Genomic DNA, 21580 nt, shown 5'->3' with positions numbered 1-21580 from the left:
TTTTACTTGCTTAATATATAGATAAGATTACGCCGGTAATGCGTATTTTGAAGTAGAGTCATTCGGACACTCACGTGAGTGTCCGAGCACGATTAAAAGTCCTACCGAGGACTTCGTTTTATTTGTTCGGCGATTATTTGCTCACGCCGGTCTCGCGAATCTTAGAGAATAGAGTCAGCGTTAGCTCGTGGGTCCCCAGATGCAGCTACCTCCACGCGGTGGGACCTGGGTCGGTAGTACTTGCGAAATATCGAAATCAATGTCTAAACAAAATGTAAAATCTATAACTAAATTATGTATGTAATTATACAACGCAAGTACTACCGGGCGGATGGCTGCATATTTCGATGTTTTCAAAGTCTCTTTTCTGTCTAATATGAATTAGATGTTAAATTAATTACATTTTAAATTGTTAGTTAGATTTCGGCAGATAAATAAATTGAATATATCAAAATTCTAAGTTAATTTTCTAAAAAAACGCACAAAATACTTTTCTGCCGCACTTATGTTCTCTTTCGTTCCTATTCATTCTTATTTTCTTTTATTAATTACATACTTTCATTAATAATATTATCCCGTTATTCATTTTATTAATTACTTTTATTAATTTTTATTAATTACTGATCTCGGGTGGGACCCTTGGGAGGGGCCCTCGGGTGTGGGCCTTTGGGCGGGCTGCCGTCTCGGCATTTTCTACAGCTTTTTCTCGCTTTTTGTTTTCTTCTCCTCTTTTCTTTTTCCTTCTCTTCCATTTCTCTTTTTCTTTCATTCTTTTTCTATTTCAGGTTAGATCATCGAGGGAGCGATCATCCAGGGACCGCTCATCGTCAAATTAAATTTTTACAGGGAAGTTTTTGAATATAAATGTCTTTTTGTATATAATTTTGCATATAATTTTTACTCTTATATTTAATTTTTATTATCTTTTTCATTTTTGCTCTTATATTTAATTATTATTATCTTTTTAATTTTTGCCATTATATCTATCTTTTACTATCATATCTATTCTTCTCCTGTTTCAGATCAGGTGATCCAGGGACCGATCATCGTAAAACTAAATTTTTACAGGGAAGTTTTTGAATATAAATGTCTTTTTGTATATAATTTTGCATATAATTTTTACTCTTATATTTAATTTTTATTATCTTTTTCATTTTTGCTCTTATATTTAATTATTATTATCTTTTTAATTTTTGCTATTATATCTATCTTTTACTATCATATCTATTCTTCTCCTGTTTCAGGTCAGGTGATCCAGGGACCGACCATCGTAAAATTAAATTTTTACAGGGAAGTTCTTGAATATAAATGTCTTTTTGCATATAATTTTTGCTCTTATATTTAATTTTTACTCTTATATATATCTCTTTTTGTACTTTTTTTCTGTTTCAGATTAGGTGATCGAGGGACGGATAATCGTGGGATTTTTACACGGAAGTTAATGGAACCTCTCTGCATATAATTCTTGTTATATGTAGAGAGGGTATGTCTCCTTGCTTCCGTACGCGAATGATAGGGAAAACACTCACGTGCGTGACGGCCGGCACGCGCGTGGGTGTTCGCGAACGCGAGAAAAAGTCCTACCGAGGACTGCGTTTTGATTTTTGAAATCGAAATATAGACACGACCGGTCGTGTCTCGAGATGTCTGAAGCCGACGGTGTGGACAGTGGAGCAATCTGTAAGCGGGGTTTTATACATCTCCAGTTTGCTGAGAAGCCCGAAGCTCCCGAAGCGGAAAGGCATCTCGGATCGTGGATTTTAGAGTAGAATCCCCGTTAGCCCGCGTATTTCCACGTGCCGCAAGCGTTTCATCGCCCAAGGACCATCGAGGGACTTAGATTTTTATACGGGTGTTTAAAGAATCTTTCTACCTCTGGCGTAGAAGGATTTCTTTTCTCCCGTTCGGGCAAGATAGAAGGACACTCGCTTATGTCGGCTGGCAAAGGCGTTGGTGTTCTCGGGCGCGATTAAGTCCTAAATTGGCTCTAACGTATTCAACATATTCGCGTGAGTGTTTCCGGAATGCTCGCGTAAGTATCGTGACTGCGGTAGATTCAATTTTGGATTCCGGCGTTTGTCGCGAAAGCACAACCGGTCGTGCTCAAGTGGTGATCGAAGCTTCCGATGTTGGATAGTTGAGCTATGCGTAAGTCGGTTCCCAAATGCGGAGACGCATGGGGCTGCAATTTTAGCGTTTGGAGGCTTGAATTCGTCGGGAGTGGAGGTCGCCCCGTTGCTTTGCTTTCTTGATAGTAGTAGAAGTAGTAAAGAGTAGAGTCACCGTTAGTCCGCGGGTCTCCAGAAGCAGCAACCTCCACGCGGTGGGACCTGGGTCGGCAGTACTTGTGATATATCGATTTCTTTCTAACCTGCAAGTATTTCCGAGCGAATGGCTGCATATTTCAAAATTTTTCCAAGATCATTTCCATCGAATTCCTACTAAATTTCAAAGTACGTGCAATTTACATTCTTCTTGCATGTTCCGTATATTCTGCAATAAAGTGCACGGTCATTTCTATTTATTGAAATGCATACATCTATAATAATTATTCGAGATTAATTATTATAGTTTCTCTCGGGTGGGTCCCTTGGGAGGGGCCCTTGGGCGTGGGCTTCTGTGCGGGTCGCCTTCTGTGGGATCTGGGTCGGTAATGATTGCGATTTGTCGAAATCTTTTGTGATACAAGTATTATCGAGCGAATGGCTGCATGTTTCAAAGAATTTTCCAAAATCTTTTCTATCTAATTCCAAATTACATTTCACATGGTTTCTTACATCTTTCGTATATTCAGCAATAGGTGTACCGTCATTTCTATTCATTGAAGCGCATAGCTCTATAATAATTGAAGTAATTTGATTAATTACTATAGTTCCTCTCGGGTGGGTCCCATGGGATGGGCCCATGGGCGTGGGCTTCTGTGCGGGTCTCCTTTCTATATCGAAAAATCCAGCTCGATTTTTGTACTCTGGTTCTAGTCGGGTCTATCTTTTCTTTTCCTTTTCATGTCCATTTTTTCTTTTCAATTTTATCTTCTTCACATATGTACTTGTTTCATTCCACTTTACAGATATTCTTTTTGCTTTTCTCTTCCGAGTTCTATCGTTTTAACATGCGCGCACGTTCCGGCTTCCTTTTCTTCTCCTTCTCTTCTTCTTCTCCTCTTCTTCACAGTTTTCGATATATCGGCATAAGTCCGATGTATCGTCGAATGGTTCGGTTCATAATCCATCGTTAGGCGCGAATACGGGTAGGATAAAAAGAACATTTGCGCGTGTGTCGGCGGGCACAGGCGTGCTGTTCTCGGGCACGATTAAAAGTCCTACGATAATGGACTTCGTTTGATTGCTAAAACCGAATAAATGACCGGTCGTGATACGGTCATCGGATGACTGTAGAGTGAGACGGTCTATGTGCTACTGAGGAGGATGGTTTATGTCTATTTGTAAGGATGTTCAGTCCGTTGACTGACCCACCTTATATCTATAGTCACCTGAGTCCATGGTGAGGTGTATGCAACCCCGCGGGACCGCGAATTAGAGTAGAATCACCGTTATTTTAACACTCACGTGGGTGTTCGGGCGCGATTAAAGGTTCTACCGTGGACCTCGTTTTATTGTTCGAAATGCGAAAGGCACGGACGGTCGTGCTTAAAGGCGGGATGTGGGCATCCGAGGCTGACGGCCTCAACGTCATCCCTAGTAGGATACCGTTGCGGACTCGATGTCTCTGTTCGCTCATGTTACCTCGCGAACACCGGGAACGCGTATTTTAGAGTAGAGTTACCGTTGTACTAACACCACGTGAGTGTTCGGGCGCGAATTAAGTGTCCTACCGTGGACTTAGTTTTACTTGCTTAATATATAGATAAGATTACGCCGGTAATGCGTATTTTGAAGTAGAGTCATTCGGACACTCACGTGAGTGTCCGAGCGCGATTAAAAGTCCTACCGAGGACTTCGTTTTATTTGTTCGGCGATTATTTGCTCACGCCGGTCTCGCGAATCTTAGAGAATAGAGTCAGCGTTAGCTCGTGGGTCCCCAGATGCAGCTACCTCCACGCGGTGGGACCTGGGTCGGTAGTACTTGCGAAACATCGAAATCTATGTCTAAATTATATCTAAAATCTATAACTAAATTATATATGTAATTACATAACGCAAGTACTACCGGGCGGATGGCTGCAAATTTCAAAACACATCCAGATCCTAAATTAATTTTGTCGAAAATCCCACAGGAAACTTCTCTCGTACTTATGGTCGCTATCTTATTTTAGTTTGTCCTATCGGGTGGGACCCTTGGGAGGGGCCCTCGGGTGTGGGCCTTAGGCGGGTTTCTTTCTCTCACTAGGGAAAAATCGGACTTAATTATGATATTCTGATTTTCGTCGACTGAACCGATCTTCGAAAGACACACTCATCGTTCGGAATTCTATTTTTCTCAAGCATACATACGCAAATTTTTCTTTATTTTTTCCTTTTTCTATTTGTCTTTTGTTTTCCTATCTTTTTTATATCTATTTCTCATTCTATTTCATACTTTTTCTGTTTCAGGTTAGATCATCGAGGGACCGATCATCGAGGGACCGATCATCGTGAAATTAAATTTTTACAGGGAAGCTTTTGCATACAATTTTACATATAATTTTTGTTCTTATATTTAATTTCTATTATACTTTTAATTTTTACTTTTGTATTTAACTTTTATTAACTTTTTAATTTTTGCTCTTATATTCAATTTTCATTAACTGTTTAGCTTTTGCTGCTATAATTAATTTTTACTGTCTTTTTAATTTTTATTCTTACATTTATCTCTTCTTTTATTTTTCTTCTGTTTCAGATTAGGTGATCGAGGGACGGATCATCGTGGGATTTTTACACGGAAGTTAATGGAACCTCTCTGCATATAATTCTTGTTATATGTAGGGAGGGTATGTCTCCTTGCTTCCGTACGCGAATGATAGGGAAAACACTCACGTGCGTGACGGCCGGCACGCGCGTGGGTGTTCGCGAACGCGAGAAAAAGTCCTACCGAGGACTGCGTTTTGATTTTTGAAATCGAAATATAGACACGACCGGTCGTGTCTCGAGATGTCCGAAGCCGACGGTGTGGACAGTGGAGCAATCTGTAAGCGGGGTTTTATACATCTCCAGTTTGCTGAGAAGCCCGAAGCTCCCGAAGCGGAAAGGCATCTCGGATCGTGGATTTTAGAGTAGAGTCCCCGTTAGACCGTGGGTCTCCAAGTGCAGCAACCTCCACGCGGTGGGACCTGGGTCGGCAGTACTTGTGATGTATCGATATCTTATAGCCTGCAAGTATTTCCGAGCGAATGGCTGCATATTTGAACACTCATCCAAAATCTTTTCTATATAATTCCAAAGTAAATGCCGAAGTGCATACATTTTACATTGATTCTTATATCTTTCGTATATTCGGAAATGAATACACCAGATTAATTATTATAGTTTCTCTCGGGTGGGTCTCATGAGTTGGGCTCATGGGCGTGGGCTTCTGTGCGGGTCTCCTTTCAGTATCGAAAAATCGAGCTCGTTTTTCGTACTCTAGTTTTAGTCAAGCGTACCTACATTCTATGTCCATCTTCTTTTCTCAATTTCATCGTTCTCACACATGCATGTGTTACCTTCTGGTTATCCTTTCTCTTTTCTTCCGAATTCTATCGTTTTCACGTGCGCGCATGTTTCGGCTTTCTTTTCTTTTCTTTTCTTTCTCTTCTGCTTCTCCTCTTCTTCATGGATTTCAATATATCGGTGAGAGTCCGATATATCGTCCAAAGGTCCGTTTCATAATCGATTGCTAGACGCGAATACGGGTAAGATAGGAAGAACATTAACGCCTGTGTCGGCGGGCACAGACGTGGTGTTCTCGGGCGCGAATAAAAGTCCTACGGTAATGGACTTCGTTTAATTGCTAAACCGAATAATGACCGGTCGTGTGTCGGTTCGTGTGCTACCGAGCGGTATGGATGGCTATCCGTAAGCGTGGACTGACCCTCCTCCAGTTAGCCGCCTGAATTCTCGGTTGGTGCGTGGACGCCGCGAACGCGAAGTTAGAGTAGAGTCACCGTTATTATAACACTCCCGGGAGTGTCGGGCGCGATTAAAAGTCCTACCGGGGACTTCGTTTTATAGAACGTCGATTATTTGATCACGCCGGTCACGCGAATTTTAGAGTAGAGTCTCCGTTAGCTCGTGGGTCCCCAGATGCAGCTACCTCCACGCGGTGGGACCTGGGTCGGTAGTACTTGCGATATAGTGATATCTAAATCTAGATTATACGCCGTTATATGTATTATCGCAAATACGACCGAGCGAATGGCTGCATATCTTTATACGTTTCCAAACTGTTTTCTCTTCATATCTAACTGAATACTAGAGTACTCACATTTTACATTATATTTCAACAGATAAACATAAAATTAGTCGTAAAGGAATTCTAAAATAAATTTTTCTGTTATTGACACTATCTTTTATATGTTATATTTTATATTATGCATTCCAATGCTATTTTTATAAGTAATTAATAAGAACAAAAAATATGATTTGTTTGTGCACTTAACAGACATTGTTCAGTTAATCTATCTTCACAGGATTAATTTGATAATTGCTTTTTTCTTACTTTTGGAGAATATACTACTATTTTTACTACATACAAAACTTCCTATCACATATTACTCCATCTTTTTGTTACGAATAAAAAGTATAACCTAACAATAACCTTGTACTTACATCGATACGATTGGTCCATGCTGAAGAATATTCCTCTATTGTGCTTGTAGTTCATATTTTGGCCATAGCTGTCGCTGAAATCACACACGCAATACGTAGTTTATCTATTACCGATTGATGGTCACTGCAATAGCATGATGGTGAAGCTTCTTAATTGTTACATTCTATTCAAAGGTATTGTAAAGATGTTTTGAATTTAAATCTAAAAAGATATCATATTTGTAAACTTTTTAAACAAAATATAATATAAAATGAATACTCCTCAATCTAATAAAAAAAAGAGAAATAGAATTGGTGTTCATAATGACTGCACAAGTATTACAAATAACGAAGTACTAAATGTTCAAGAGGCAACAAAGTTTGTTTTGGTATGTATAATTAGTTATTATTTTTTAACTCAAGTTTGTACATTTATGTAGTAATTAAAAGTAAATGTTATTTTTCGTGTATCACATATATTATAACATATGCATAGTATAGGTTATTTCAGCTTCTATATCTTCAAGAACTTAATTCTGTAATATCTGTTTACATAAATATTTTCATGTATTACTAACAGGTAAATCCAATAGGTGAGGATAATAATAAACCTGTTAAAATAGAAATAGCTGAACCACTTCCTGTTATAACTATTGAAAGTAACGGACAGGATGAGAAAAATTTAACTTCTAAAGAAAATTCTAATTCAGATAAAGATAAGGAAGATAAAAACACTCTAAATAGTTTACCTACGGCAAAAGTTATAGAAATAGAAGGATATGAAAGCCAACTTGGTGAAGCTGAACCTCTTCCAAATTCTTATGTTAGATTTATGGAACGAAGTGGTGAAGAACTTGATGGTAAATATGATAATGGTTTAATGATTAATTTGTCTGCTTATTAAAAGATTATTCAAGAATTACAAAGTCCTGGTTATAAAATAAAGTTTGTTGTTATAGGAGAAGTAGAATATGATCTAGATGAGGAAGATACTGCTTGGCTATCTATAGTTAATGAACGGCGAATAGCCTCAGGACTTTTACCTCCATTAGAACCAGATATATTTGAATTATTAATGGATAGATTAGAAAAAGAATCTTATTTTCAACAAGAAAGTAATGGTGGAGTTGGTATTGCAGCTGATGAAGATGCAGTATGTTGTATATGTATGGATGGAGAATGTCAGAATAGTAATGCTATTTTGTTTTGTGATATGTGCAATCTTGCTGTCCATCAAGATTGCTATGGTGTACCATATATTCCTGAAGGACAGTGGTTATGTAGAAGATGTTTACAAAGTCCATCCAGAGCTGTTGATTGTGTGTTGTGTCCAAATAGAGGTGGTGCTTTTAAACAGACTGACCGCCCAGCTACTTGGGCTCATGTAGTATGTGCATTATGGATACCAGAAGTAAGATTTGCTAATACAGTTTTTCTGGAACCAATAGATAGCGTAGAAAGTATTCCTGCAGCTCGTTGGAGACTTACTTGTTGTGTCTGTAAACGTAGAGGTGCAGGTGCATGTATTCAATGTCATAAAACTAATTGTTATGCAGCGTTTCATGTCACTTGTGCACAACAAGCTGGTCTCTGTATGCGTATGCGAACAGTACAACCTGCTAATGGAGAGCCAATGCTAGTTCAGAAAACAGCTTATTGTGAAACACATACACCAGCAGATTATCAGCCATCTACAAATCCTGCTGATGCAAGACGAAGAGCAATAGCTAATAAAAAGAGCTCATCTGCACCAGTGATATCCATACCCACAATACCACCTGAACGTATAAAAGAAATTGCTAGGTAAGACATATTATAGTTTTTCATTTTTTATTTTTCCATCCATGGAAAACTCATTATAAAATATAATTGTGGAATGTATAGTAATCTAGAAAATATTAATCAGTTTAGCAGAAGGTCTGCCAAAGAGAAGTCAATTGATACAACGTCTTATAGCATACTGGACTCTGAAACGTCAATATAGAAATGGTGTCCCTCTTCTTAGAAGATTGCAAAGTTCACATCCACAATCAAGACCTCCTCCATTAGGAGGTAATTGCTCACCATCTCCAGATAGTGAATTACGCGGAGAACTTTATCGTCAACTTAAGTACTGGCAATGTTTACGACAAGATTTAGAGCGTGCTCGATTGCTATGTGAATTAGTACGGAAACGAGAAAAGCTGAAGAAAGAATTATTCAAAGTGTAGGTATTTTTTATATATATTGTGCAGGTATTTTCTTAAGAATACCTTTCGATTTAACAATATCGTTTAAAATAATATATGGATATTATAGGAAAGAAAAGTGTTTATGGTTTGAATTACGACCTTTAGAAAGTATTTTGCTTACATTATTAGAAGCTATTAAATTAAGAGATGTCAATGATGTATTTGGTCAACCAGTTAATATTAAAGAGGTTCCTGATTATCTTGATATAGTTTCACATCCAATGGATCTTTCTACTATGCAGGTAATTTTATAATTATATATATATACACACGCATACATTTGTTAACAATTGCTTTTATACATTATAGAATAAAATCGAAAAGCAGGAATATGACACTATTGGAGCTTTTGAAACAGATTTCAATTTAATGGTCAATAACTGTTTGGCTTATAATCGTAAGGATACCATGTTTTACAGAGCAGGATTGAAAATGAAAGAGCAAGGTGGTTTGCTTATAGAACAAGCTTGTAAAGATTATCCAGAACTTAATACTCTTTGTCAAACAGAGCAAAGTGCTTCGAAATCTAGAAAAAGAGAAAGATCTAATCGTAATCGCAATGAAACAGAATTAAATACAGGAGAAAAAGAAGTTGGTGCTGGTGGTGTCAATCGTAGAACAGCTGTATTGTTTACCCGTAAAGCTAAAGCTCGTGCTAGCAGAAGTGGACAAATGTTTCTCCCAGAAAATAATCAGAAGAAACAAAGCGACAGTTTCAAAGTCTATAGGTAAGTAATTTTATATGAATTATATGTATGAAAAGATATGCAGAAATTAATATACTATATATTTTTTAACTAAATTTCTCTACAAAAAATTAATTAAATTTACAGAAGCGGTACAATGGATAGTGATGCTGGTGAAGGAGAAAGCCAATCATCAAGTTGTAGTAGTTGTTCAACAAGCAGATCTGCCACACCAGATCCAGAAGAAGAAAAACAGAGATTAAATACGCATGAAAGCAATAAAGAAAGTAACGAAAAAACAGGAAATAGTAATGGAAATACTTTAGAAGCTTTACAGCTTGTATGGGCTAAATGTCGTGGATATCCTTGGTATCCAGCACTGATTATAGATCCTAATACACCTCGTGGTACAATACATAAAGGTGTGCCTATTCCAGCTCCTCCTGATGATGTATTGGTATTAGCTAATAATTACAAAGAACCAGTTTTCCTTGTTCTTTTCTTCGACACGAAACGTACATGGTAAAAAAAAACTTAATAATATAATTTATTTACTTTCATCAACATCATTATTTGTATATTTTTCATTTTAATACAGGCAATGGTTACCAGGTGAAAAACTAGAAAAATTGGGTGTTTCCCAAGAATTAGATGAATCTAAATTAATAGAATCACGTAAACCTGCTGATAGGAAAGCGGTAAAAAAAGCCTATCAAGAAGCTTTGCATTACCGAAAACAGACACATAATACTGCATTAAATGCAGCATCAAACACGTAATTCATACATCTTACATAGTCTTTTACAAGTATTTCAATTTACTATATATTTCAATTTATTCTATAATACATTAATTATGGTACGTTCTTTAAAAAAATCTTAATTATATAATTATACAATTATAAGTATATATATGTATGTATATTTAAATGCTTTACATATTTATGCTTTTTGACTTAAATTACTTCATCCGTTTTTATATTTTATTTGATATTTACATATAAGATTAATAAAATGAAAAATACAATTTATATAGCAATACTTAATAGTATTAAACGAATTTAGCAAGTTCATTAGCATACATATCCAGTCGTTGGGTCATCTAAAAAAAAATATATAAAATACTAATTTTTTATAAATAATTTATACTCATGTACACTGCATATATTTGACACTTTTGAAATAATTCGTATATGGAAACATTTGTATTTATTTCTATAAAAAAAAAACTTACTCTAAATCCCCACAAATCTTTTGCTTGTCTGCAAAGATTGAGATCTAAATCTGCAATAAGTAATCCATCATTAGATCTACTTAAACCTGGAGTCCGTGTACCATCAGGTGCAGTAATATAAGAGGAACCATAAAATTGTCCAAAATCATGATGAGATGGTTTTCCATCACCCGAGGTAAATTTATTGGGAAATATTTCAGTCCCAACTCTATTGATAGCACATGTAAAATAGTTATTAGCAATTGCAGCACATCTTGCTTCTATTGGCCATAAAGGTTCAGATAAATTACCAACAGTAGCTGATGGATTGAAGACAATCTAAACATAATTTAATTTCATTTAATTTAAGAAGTAGAAGAAAGAAATTTACAATATACTTACCTCTGCTCCATTTAATCCAAACATAAGCCAGTTTAAAGGATGATGACGTCCGTAACAGATATTAACAGCAATACGTCCATAACAAGTATCAAAAACAGGATGTCCTGTATTTCCTTCCATATAATACGTAGATTCATTGAAATCTCCAACACGTGGTATATGATTTTTTCGATGTTTACCAATAATTTTACCATCTATATTAATAATAACAGATGTATTCCACAAAGTATCTCCATTAGCACTATCTCTTTCCAAGATTGGAGAGATAATAACCATATTATATTCTTTTGCTAGTTTTGATAATAATAAAGTTGTTGGGCCATTTTCAGCATCTTCAGCAAACTCACACCATGGATATTTTTCTCTTGTACAAAAGGCAAATGGCATAGCTATAATATAATTACTATTTTATAGAAATTATTATGATGTAAATTCTTATTTATAGAAATTGTTTCATGAAAAATCTTATATATATAAACATACGCCAAGCTTCTTGTAGACAAATTATATTAACTTTGCAAGTAGCTGCATAATCAATATATTCTTTTATTTTATTATGTATTGCATTTTTTTGATTTTCTATTGGATCTGTTGTTGGTAAGACGATTGAATGTTGGATTAATCCTACACGGACAATGCGTTTAGGACGTAATTGTTCTTCAATAGTACTATTTAATATCCAACCTTGTCTTTCCAAATTGTAGTTATTCTTCCAATCTGGTAAGTCTAATTTCCTATTAACATAATAAAATATTTTTGCTTTATATATATAATTAAAGTAAGATAAAATAACCTATTGTTCATGAAGAGTAAATATGCTAATTATATATATATATATATATATATATGTATGCAATAAAATATAAATTTTTGTTTAATCTTACTTTATTTTGCGGCCGTATAAAAGACGATTTATTTCTGATAAAACATCGTCTGGTAAATGCATTTTTAAAATTTCATCAATAGTTGATTCGTACATTCTCAATTTATTTCTATGTTGATAAATTACAAAAATTTAGAAAAACTAGAAATAGATTGTAATAATTTAGAAAAATTGAGAGAAAAAATACCGTAATAATTTGAACAAAATTTATCATTAAATAACGAATCTTATTGTGATCAAAATGGTTTCTCAAGTCGGTGTAATCATATCGTGTAGATAACTAGCATTATTTAAAATAGTATGATTTTATTTGCTATGTTGGAGAATAATTCAAGATTTGCATAAACGAATAGATATAATTAACAGCATTTATTATTGATATTTTCATTGTCATTAAATGATGTGTTTTTAAAAATTACTATTTTTAGTATTATACAATTAATGTAGAAAAAAATGAATATAAAACAATTTTTTATTTCTTATATTTTAAAAAGGAAGAATAAATATAAAAGAATAATAGACAATAATAATACCTTATTAATCAGTTTTAAGGTTATTATCCTCATGATTTTGAAGACGAAAACGTTTCCACAAGCCATACCGCGTTTCCCAATCAATAAAAAATAATTCTGATTTATACCAAAAAACATGATGTACTGCAATATTATATTGAGACTGAATTGGTGGATTCAAATGTGGAGCCCACTGTGCTCTCTCCATCATAATTTTGTTGACATATTCATAAAAAACTTTAGCATTATGGATCCAACATAAGAGAGACATAATTGATATAACAATAGCATGTATATGATGATTTGCTATTTTATAAGGATTATTTTCTTTTAAAATCAAGTCTTGTAAGTTCATAATTAAACAAACTAATGCTGCAGCTATGAAACCACAAGGAACCTCGATTGCAATGATACATATTGTGCAATAACTAGTTTCTAAATTCATACGGGATGTACGATGATTCAAAATACTCTTAAGTAGACAATCATGTAAAATCTCACGATTAACTTTAAAAAATATTTTGTCTTCTTTATAATAATTACCTAATTTTAGGTCAAAGTCTACATTGTCAAAGAAAATTTTGGGAGTATCAAAATGTAATCTATTTGCTTTTCGATCTATCAAATATTGTATAACTCTATTACCTAATAAACTGACTAATTTATTATTGGATGCTATCATTTCCATCAATAATGGAAATATTATTGGTGTTAAAGTTTTTTCATATAGAGTTGCTTGATGCAGATAAGCTGTATATTCTAAAATAGTACCGAATTTCAATATAATATTATCATTTATATCTTTTTCCATAGTCCATGAGCACATATGATATATAATAATGAGAAGTTGATAATTAGATAAATGTTTAATTATGTTTCTGAGACAAATTTCTAAACCTCTTTTAAGTTTGTTACTATAAGATTTGTCATTTGCATCTGCATTTATTATACTCATATAAAAAAGACTTAGAAGTCTTTCTATTACAGTTATTGTATCATCAGTTTCAGGCCATTCATAAAAATCCAATATTTCATATAGAATTTTGATAATAAGTCTGATGTCATATACATTTGTATCTGTTGATTCTATTAAGTTCAATATTGCATGAACCACTACTGAACCATCAACACCATGATCCATTAAGCTATTTATTGTCTCTAGAGAAAAGGTCTCATATTTCCACAATTTATCTTCATTAATTGTATTAATGACAGCATGTACAATCTGTTTTGTTTTTTCAGGAATATATACTTCCAATAAATGATGGTAACAATTTTGTGCAAGTCGTATTTTTCGTCGACATTTCCATTGACATTTTTCATTTTTACATTTTTCTCCATAATAAAAAAGTATTTTAATTATATATGTCATTATTATATCTGGTTCATAATCTTTTAATTGCTTTTCATTAATAGTTTGAATTATTTTTATCATTTTGTTAATAGTTTTATCTTCATAGATCTGCAAGTGTAAAAGATTTAAAAAATAATATTTACATATATTTTGTAGTTTTTGGTTCAACTGAAGTAGTCGTTAAAACAAAACTTCTTTAATATTAATGTAATATTATATTATGTTTATAGTTCTGTATGTATAAAATAAAGGAGAATTTTGAAAATTAATACCATTTTATAGTATCAATTTTGCAAAAGAGATTTATAATATTTCAAATAATAGATTATATATATTTCTATATAATTTTATGATTATAGTTTGTCGATATTATACATATATAGAAATTTAATATTTACAAAGGAACAGAATGTTTTGTTATATCTATGGATACCATTTATGTACACGCGTGCGCGCGTGTGTGTGTGTATAATTAAAAGAAGATATCACAGATTTCTATGTACAATGCTCAATTTATACAAGATTGTTAAATTTTTACAATATAAAATACTTTATTTTTTATTTTTAATATGCTTAAAACCAAAGATCACCGCCAACGTCTTCTTCTTGCTGTAAAGGTTGCTGTTGATTTTCTTGTTTACATTGTGCAATATTATTTTCAGCATTAGTTTTATCCTCTCGTGCTGGTAATCCAGCTAATAGAAAATCTGATGGATCGTAATTTGGATCGACATCCATACTCTCATCTGAAAACAATATTATAAATAATTCAGGTTATTCTAAACAATATTTTGGTATTCGTTTAGTTTTTATCTTTATTTTTTGTTTAAAGTCGTTATACCTTGTTGAAGTAACTGTTGTTCTCCCATATAAAATCCAACATTTCCTAATTGCACCATTGCTTCAGCAGCTTGTTGACTATCATCATCAGCTAAAACTACTCCTCCTTCTCTAACTTCATTTAATTCGAGTGTTTCCATTTCATTATGCTCAGATTGTTCATCTGTTCCAAATGGAACTTCATCAAATTCATCTTCACTAGAGAATTGCAGATCTAAAATTACAAATAAGAGTTTGTGATATAGTAGTTATCTAAATTTAAAAAATATTTTTTGATACGCATATCTTACCTTCTTCAAGTACATCTTTTTTCTTTGAATGTACATTTCTTCCAGCATCACTTTCCATATCACCTTCCACATCAACAAAATCAAAATCATCCATGCTTGACTTTCCAAAAGGATTTTCTGGTGAACTAGTTTGACTCTGAGAGAGAATAAATATAAAAACAAAAACACAATTGTAATTAATTATAAATATTAATTATAAAATAATATTAGATATTAATCCATTGTGCTATTATCATATTCAGTATTAGATTTAACTCATAAACAGCAAACTCTTACCCCTCTGAATTCAGGTTCTACAATAGTATAATTTTCTTCATCTGGACCAAGCCATGAAGAATCTATATCTGCTTGCTCCATTGCTCTTTTTTGTACCAATAATATATTGTTTTCTAATTGAGTTAGATGCTCATCATACTGCAATATATGTTTTTATTAATTTTACTATGTCGAGATACTGAATCATAAATATATAGAACGTATGTTGACAAAATATTTCTATTTTTCTAAATTTTACCTCGTCTAAGGTCTCTTTACAAACTTTAACAAGTAATTCAGCTTTATGCGTATACGGAGATTCTTTTCCATTATAAATTGTACAATTTTCCAAAATTTGTTCAATATCTCTAACGAATTCATGGCGACTATGATACTTGTGAGCTTTAAAAAATATATGTATATATAAAATTAATCAAAATATTACATACACACACACACACATTTATATTTATATTTATATATCATTATAACAATAATTTCACATAAAAATTTACGTTGCAGTTTACCTGAAACTTTCTTTGAAATTGTCTCTAAATCCATTGGACGTTTAATTACATTATAATAATCCTTCACTAATTTCTTATTAACAGGTTTTAGGAATGGCCAGGCTTCTGTCATCGATTTCAATTTATTATTGACAACACTATCCAAAATAAATGTAAGAGCAACTTGATCATTATCATCAAGAAGAGGATTAATTGCTTTTTCGAGTCTCATTAAACGATCTTCTTTTTCACCAAGTCTATCTACGCATGTTTCTAACATACGTTTGGCTGCTACTGTTAATGAGGATTTTGGCCCATTATAAAGCGTAGAATTTTCAACTATTTGATTAACATCAGCCAAAAATTCTTCCCTACTTTGGTATTTCTTTAATCTCAAATTCTCACGTATTGTTTGTAAATCCATAGGTCTTTGTATGATTTTATGATAATCAGGAACAGCCTAAAAAAATATTAATCAAACTCATTGTATTTGTCAATTTACTTGAAATTAAAATATATACCTTTGGATTAACTGGGAAAAGGAAAGGTTGAACATCTGGTAAATCTCGCATTTCATTTAGAATGCTTTCTAGCATAGTTGACATAACAACAACAGGATCAGTTCTACGACGATTTGCCGGTCTTTGTTGCCTCTTAAGATAATCACAATGATCATCTCCAGTAGCTCTTCTTCTTTTCTTCGAATTTACTGCTTCCTTTGGAACTTTTAGAAGTAAAGTACGCCTTTTCATTTCTTCCGCGTGCTATAATACAAATTTAGAAATAAAGAAATATTCACATTAGATATGTTATATGTTTACGGAAAATATTTCTGGTATAATATTGTACAACCTTAATTAATTTAGATGATAATTTAACTTTTGTTCCATCGACATTAACAAGATCTTGATCATCAGTATTAAGTTGTTTCTCAATTTCTTCTTCTTGTTCTTCAGTCATAGCAACATTAACTGGTGCAGTAGTTACATTATTTTGATACAATGGACAAGCTTTATTAGTTCGCATATGACCTACATTACCACAAGCACCGCATTTTAATTTTAAATCTGGTTTGAGTTTAGGTTTTTTACGTTTAGAAGGAGAAATATCAGGTTTAGGATGTTTAGAAGCTGGAGAAGTTGATTGGTAATTACAAAATGGAAGGATACTAGTAGAGGATGTAGTGGTAGGAGTATTAGTACCACTGCGATCGAACATAGGATTGATGGAGTTACTTGCGCCAATAGAACCACCTTGCATACGTTCTCGTTCTTGATTTCGTTTTATTCTTCTCAATTGCTCTTGGATTCTTCTTTTCTCTCTTTTCATTTCTTCTTTTTGTGCTTCATCCAATGTAGCAAACTGTTTAATAAATGTTTCATCTTTAGAATTTCTTATTTTTAAATAAGTATCTATTACAGCTGGCTTTCTAACTAATTCAACTCTAGTGAATTCTTTTCCTTCGTGATTTCTGAAAGTACGATAAATTTTAAGTAGTCTTCCTTGTTGCGTGCCGAAATTATTAACAGGATTATTGTCTTCTTCGTCGTCCCTCTTTTTTTCTTTAGGTTTTTTGTCTTGTTCCTGGACTTCATCTATCATCATTTTTCTTAACGCATGTCTCTGCTGTTCTTCCCGTTCCAGGGATAATTGAGTACTCGTTTTTTTATTAGATAACATATTCTCAATATTCTTACCCATTTCCTCTATATCAGAACTATCTTCTTCCGAACTTTCACCTTCATCTGTACTTAAAACCTCATTGGATGACAAAACACGATTTTGTAAATCAAAGATTCTTTGACATTCTTCTTTATATCTTTCCTGATGCTCTGCTATAGAAAATCTATTACCCCTTGAAAACTTTGTCATACCTTCTTCTCCAGCTTTTGCTTTTTCAGTTGATAATGTTCTAACTACATCTATAACTTCCCAACGTGAAAGCTTTTTTATTTCTTCTTCTGGAACACCAAACTTTCTAAGAAGTGCCTTCGCATTATTTAAAGAAAGTCTTCTTAAGTCTGCATCTGTTCCTGTTACTGTTCTTTTTGGTTGTGCTTCCTGTTCTTCCTGTATTACAAACATTAATTAAACAAAAAAAAAAAATACAACATTTAAAATATAAAACACTATACTAACTTTACTGATAGTTGGTTTATTTGGTACTCTAACATATGAGAAACCTTCACCACATCCTGTTGGATCAGCTGGACCAGCTAACTGTAATAAACATTTTCCTTTCATAGCTTGTATATATGCACGCGTTGTATTCCATGGGGCCACTTTGACTTCATCATCCATCTTCAATTGCATTTCTTCATCATCATCATCTTGAGGTGTAAAAAGGAATTTTTCACCATATCCTGCATCTTTCAATCTTTGTTCTGCTGCAATCATACTAAAGTAAGCACAGCATTGTTCTGGAGATACCATAGCTCTAATTTCTTCTTCTGTTGGTAATCTAAAGTCCGGCTTTATTACCCACCAATTGGAATCCATTCCTGTAAACAAATTAAAACATAGATTACTTATATCTAATACATAAGTTGTTCGTATTTATAATATAATAAATAAAAAAAATAAAATATACCTGTTCTTTTAAAATCAGCACAAAGTTTTAATCGTTTTCTAATACTACTCTCACTATGAGAGGGGAAAGCTCTTTTAATATCATCCATTTTAATTCGTCTTGGTGTATCTCTAGATTTCCAAAATAATCTATAAATAAAAACTTGTAAGAAATCTCTTACAAAATTATTTGCTCTTTTTGAGTTTGGTCCTGGTACCTCATACAAAGGACATTCTTGACCTGCAACAAACAGTGCATCCATCTCTCTTATATAATATTGTTGCCTGGTTCTAATAATTAGGAAATCAGTCTCAGGAATTTTGTGTTCATAAATTGGTGCCCTATACATATTATTTTCAACAGCTTGTATGCTTTGACCTGGCGTAAGAATTCCAAGAAATGGACTAGTATGAGCATAAGCTGTTTCTCCATACTTATATTTTTGTGGACCTTGATCTTTTCCTGCTTTTCTTTTGTAATAATTCTTTACTTTTGAACACATTCCCACTTGATTCATTAATGGTGGGTGTTCTTCAGAAAATTCAATAAGGACTATTTCACCATCTCTTCCTGTTAAATCTTCAGGTGTTCTCATAAAGAAAACATCACCACCACCAGATGCAATTCTTTCTTGCTCTCTTTGTTTTGCCTTTTTTTTAATATGTTTGATCAAAGGTAGAACACTATGTGGATCAGGAAGTGCAAGTGGGCCATGGCTAAACCTTCGTAATGGTGGCCTATGGAAATTTCGAAGACGCATTGGTCCCATATGTGTTTGAACAAAAGGTGTACGCAACTCTACTACTGGTGTGCTATGTTGTATTAAGTTACCCCCTCCAACTTTTAAGCGTAATGTTGTTTCTGATGATCGTGGCATATAATATGTATCATTTGATATATTAAATGGATCCCTGTCAGGTGATTTCGGTGGTGGTGGAGGTGTATCTTCTTCAAGAACATTTATTACTCCAGCTTTACCTAATAATAATTTACTTTTTTTAACATGTGGATGTGGTATCTTTACTTTTGGTTGGGGTCCATTATCTTTATGAAGAAGTGCAGGATCAATATCATCGGGAATACCAAGAACTATATTTTCATCATTTGGATCTAATGTAAGTATCTTAGGTTTGGGAATCTTCTTCATATTTTCTGGATCCCAAATAACTTCTTCTTCCCAAAGTCCATATACTAATTCTTCATTCTCAACTGGGAAAATAGAGTACCAAGTGTCATCATAATTTTCTTCTCTTTGTTGTTGCTGTTGATTTCCTTTATTCATATTTACTTTAGCTTTTTGAGATTGCATATGTAATGGTGTGGTAATCTGTGAAGTTGCTAAACGTACATTAGGTGCTACAGGTACTGTTCCACCTTTTCCTGGTTGACTAAATGCTTGGGCTGTTCTATTTACACTAGATGGAACCCATCCAGCTGCATTATTTTTACTATTTAGTTTCTGTGTTACTTTGTGCTTTATGTCATCACCATTCCAAACGACATCATCTTCCCAATGCAACTGTGATACCATCAAAAAAGCATCATCAGAAAACTGATCATTATTTACTTTATTATCCTGCTGCTCTGACTTATCTATGATTTTAAAACCATAATTAAAGCCATCTCCTGTTTCAGGAACTTGTAACATGTCATACCATAGTTGTGCAGGACCAAATCGCCAATCTGCCACTTTTGGTCCCATATCACCATTTTCCCCAGCTTCTCCAGTTTTACCAATTTGTTCCTTATCTTCTACTGGTAATAATAACTTGGTTTCATCATCAGAACGATATGAATCTAGATTTGGATCTGGTCCATATTGCATTATCCAACCTTTAAATTTAGGTTTTCTATCATCTTGATCTGATCCAGAATCGGAATCTCTAATATCATGATGCCGTTTCTTTTTACGTCTTTTTCTGACACCTCTCCAAATTTGTGGAAGACTACTTGGCTTCCCAGGACCAAATAGTCTTGAAAATCTAAGAACTTTATTTGCACGAAAATCAGGAAATAATTCAGTTACATCAATGTTAGCATATTTAGAAGGTAACATAGAAGCTAAAGGTGTCTCAAGTTTACGCTGTCTTGCTGCTTCTACTTCTTCTGCTGTGAGTATTTCTTTTTCTTCTGGTATAGGTGGTGGTGGCATTAATTGAGTATCAGATTTATTTATGATCTCTTCATCATCTGCATCATAATCCGCATTTTCCTTTTCAATTTTTGGATCTAGTATACTGTTTGATCCACTGTCTTCAGTTATATCGTCAGCCAATTCATTTATGTCAGAAAAATCAAGAGCGGACGGTGACTTTACAAAACAATCTACATCTTTCTCCGACGCAGATAATGATGTCTCCTCTTTAGAATTATCTAATTCCATACTGTTTTCATCACTACAATTTTCATTTGGCATCATTTCTTTGATAAATGAGTTCAAACCGAGACGTCCAAGAGACGCTAAATGTTGCTTTGCTTCAGGATCAAGAATATCATCTTCTAATTGACCATTGTCATCGATATTGCCAAATAAAAAACCTGTCATATTTCCTAATGCAAAATCTTTATCATTTTCTTCCTCTGAATCACCCATTGTTTTTTAATTTAATATATTATCAGAACAACAATATTCTCATATATATATATATATAAATATATGTCAACATTCATTTATTAAAAGTGTAAATATGATATAACTACACTTTTGTACGAAATAATCCTCAGAATTACGTTTATATTTTATAGTATACACAAAAAGAATAACAAACAAAACGATAAAATTAAATTTATTAGATTGATCGAGTAAAACGTGAAAATGTAGCACTATGCAGAACTTTTTACACAGTTTTAAATTCATGGAGTGTTCGCAAATCGCAACACTAGTAATACAGTATTAAAAATATGATTGGATGTTAATTCGAAGCGAAATTAATATCGACCAATCATATAAAAATTTTCGATGTCACATATAGACAATATAAAAAATATTTTCTATTTTTAAATATTTATTAACTTCATCACTCAAATAATACATTTTTGCAATATAAAGATATCGCTATGATTATTTTTATGAGATTTTAAATAATATAAAGAAATGATCGATTCTTATGAAGGT

The 21580-nt window shown here is 33.3% G+C and overlaps 3 protein-coding genes across 6 annotated transcripts; 1 reads left to right on the top strand and 2 right to left on the bottom strand.

Moving 5' to 3' along the window:
- The first annotated feature begins 6869 nt into the window (after positions 1 to 6869).
- LOC127067285 (bromodomain-containing protein homolog) lies at positions 6870 to 10421 on the top strand. Its single transcript, XM_051002056.1, has 8 exons — positions 6870 to 7114; positions 7306 to 7585; positions 7685 to 8528; positions 8632 to 8931; positions 9024 to 9198; positions 9266 to 9684; positions 9790 to 10164; positions 10241 to 10421. Exons 1-8 carry the CDS (start codon positions 6998 to 7000, stop codon positions 10419 to 10421), a joined length of 2691 nt encoding a protein of 896 aa, XP_050858013.1. The 5' UTR covers positions 6870 to 6997.
- Positions 10422 to 10596: 175 nt separating this feature from the next.
- On the bottom strand, positions 10597 to 14346 carry LOC127067286 (beta-ureidopropionase). Of its 3 annotated transcripts, XM_051002059.1 has the most exons (6): positions 12327 to 12630; positions 12141 to 12248; positions 11740 to 11990; positions 11257 to 11645; positions 10876 to 11193; positions 10597 to 10743 (listed from the first exon to the last, which is right to left on the bottom strand). In XM_051002059.1, the coding sequence occupies exons 2-6, from the start codon at positions 12233 to 12235 to the stop codon at positions 10693 to 10695; spliced, it is 1104 nt and encodes a 367-aa protein (XP_050858016.1). In that variant the 5' UTR covers positions 12236 to 12248; positions 12327 to 12630; the 3' UTR covers positions 10597 to 10692. The 3 variants fall into 3 exon arrangements, with proteins under 3 accessions (XP_050858016.1, XP_050858017.1, XP_050858015.1); XM_051002060.1 differs by having other exon boundaries at positions 11941 to 11990; positions 12141 to 12635; XM_051002058.1 differs by lacking the exons at positions 10597 to 10743; positions 10876 to 11193; positions 11257 to 11645; positions 12141 to 12248; positions 12327 to 12630 and adding an exon at positions 12673 to 14346 and having other exon boundaries at positions 11847 to 11990.
- Positions 14347 to 14497: 151 nt separating this feature from the next.
- Positions 14498 to 21411, bottom strand: LOC127067284 (transcription initiation factor TFIID subunit 1). 2 transcript variants are annotated; one of them, XM_051002055.1, is made up of 11 exons: positions 18487 to 21411; positions 18036 to 18397; positions 17066 to 17966; positions 16749 to 16963; positions 16418 to 16660; positions 15918 to 16356; positions 15650 to 15792; positions 15412 to 15549; positions 15136 to 15271; positions 14847 to 15059; positions 14498 to 14751 (listed from the first exon to the last, which is right to left on the bottom strand). In XM_051002055.1, exons 1-11 carry the CDS (start codon positions 21056 to 21058, stop codon positions 14579 to 14581), a joined length of 5535 nt encoding a protein of 1844 aa, XP_050858012.1. In that variant the 5' UTR covers positions 21059 to 21411; the 3' UTR covers positions 14498 to 14578. The 2 variants fall into 2 exon arrangements, with proteins under 2 accessions (XP_050858012.1, XP_050858011.1); XM_051002054.1 differs by having other exon boundaries at positions 16749 to 17966; positions 18487 to 21409.
- Positions 21412 to 21580: the final 169 nt, after the last annotated feature.

The sequence above is a fragment of the Vespula vulgaris genome, chromosome 10 (assembly GCF_905475345.1).
Source record: "Vespula vulgaris chromosome 10, iyVesVulg1.1, whole genome shotgun sequence".
Lineage (NCBI taxonomy): Eukaryota > Metazoa > Arthropoda > Insecta > Hymenoptera > Vespidae > Vespula > Vespula vulgaris.
Note: the sequence above shows the minus strand (reverse complement) of the source record. Positions and strands in the feature narration are given on the sequence as shown.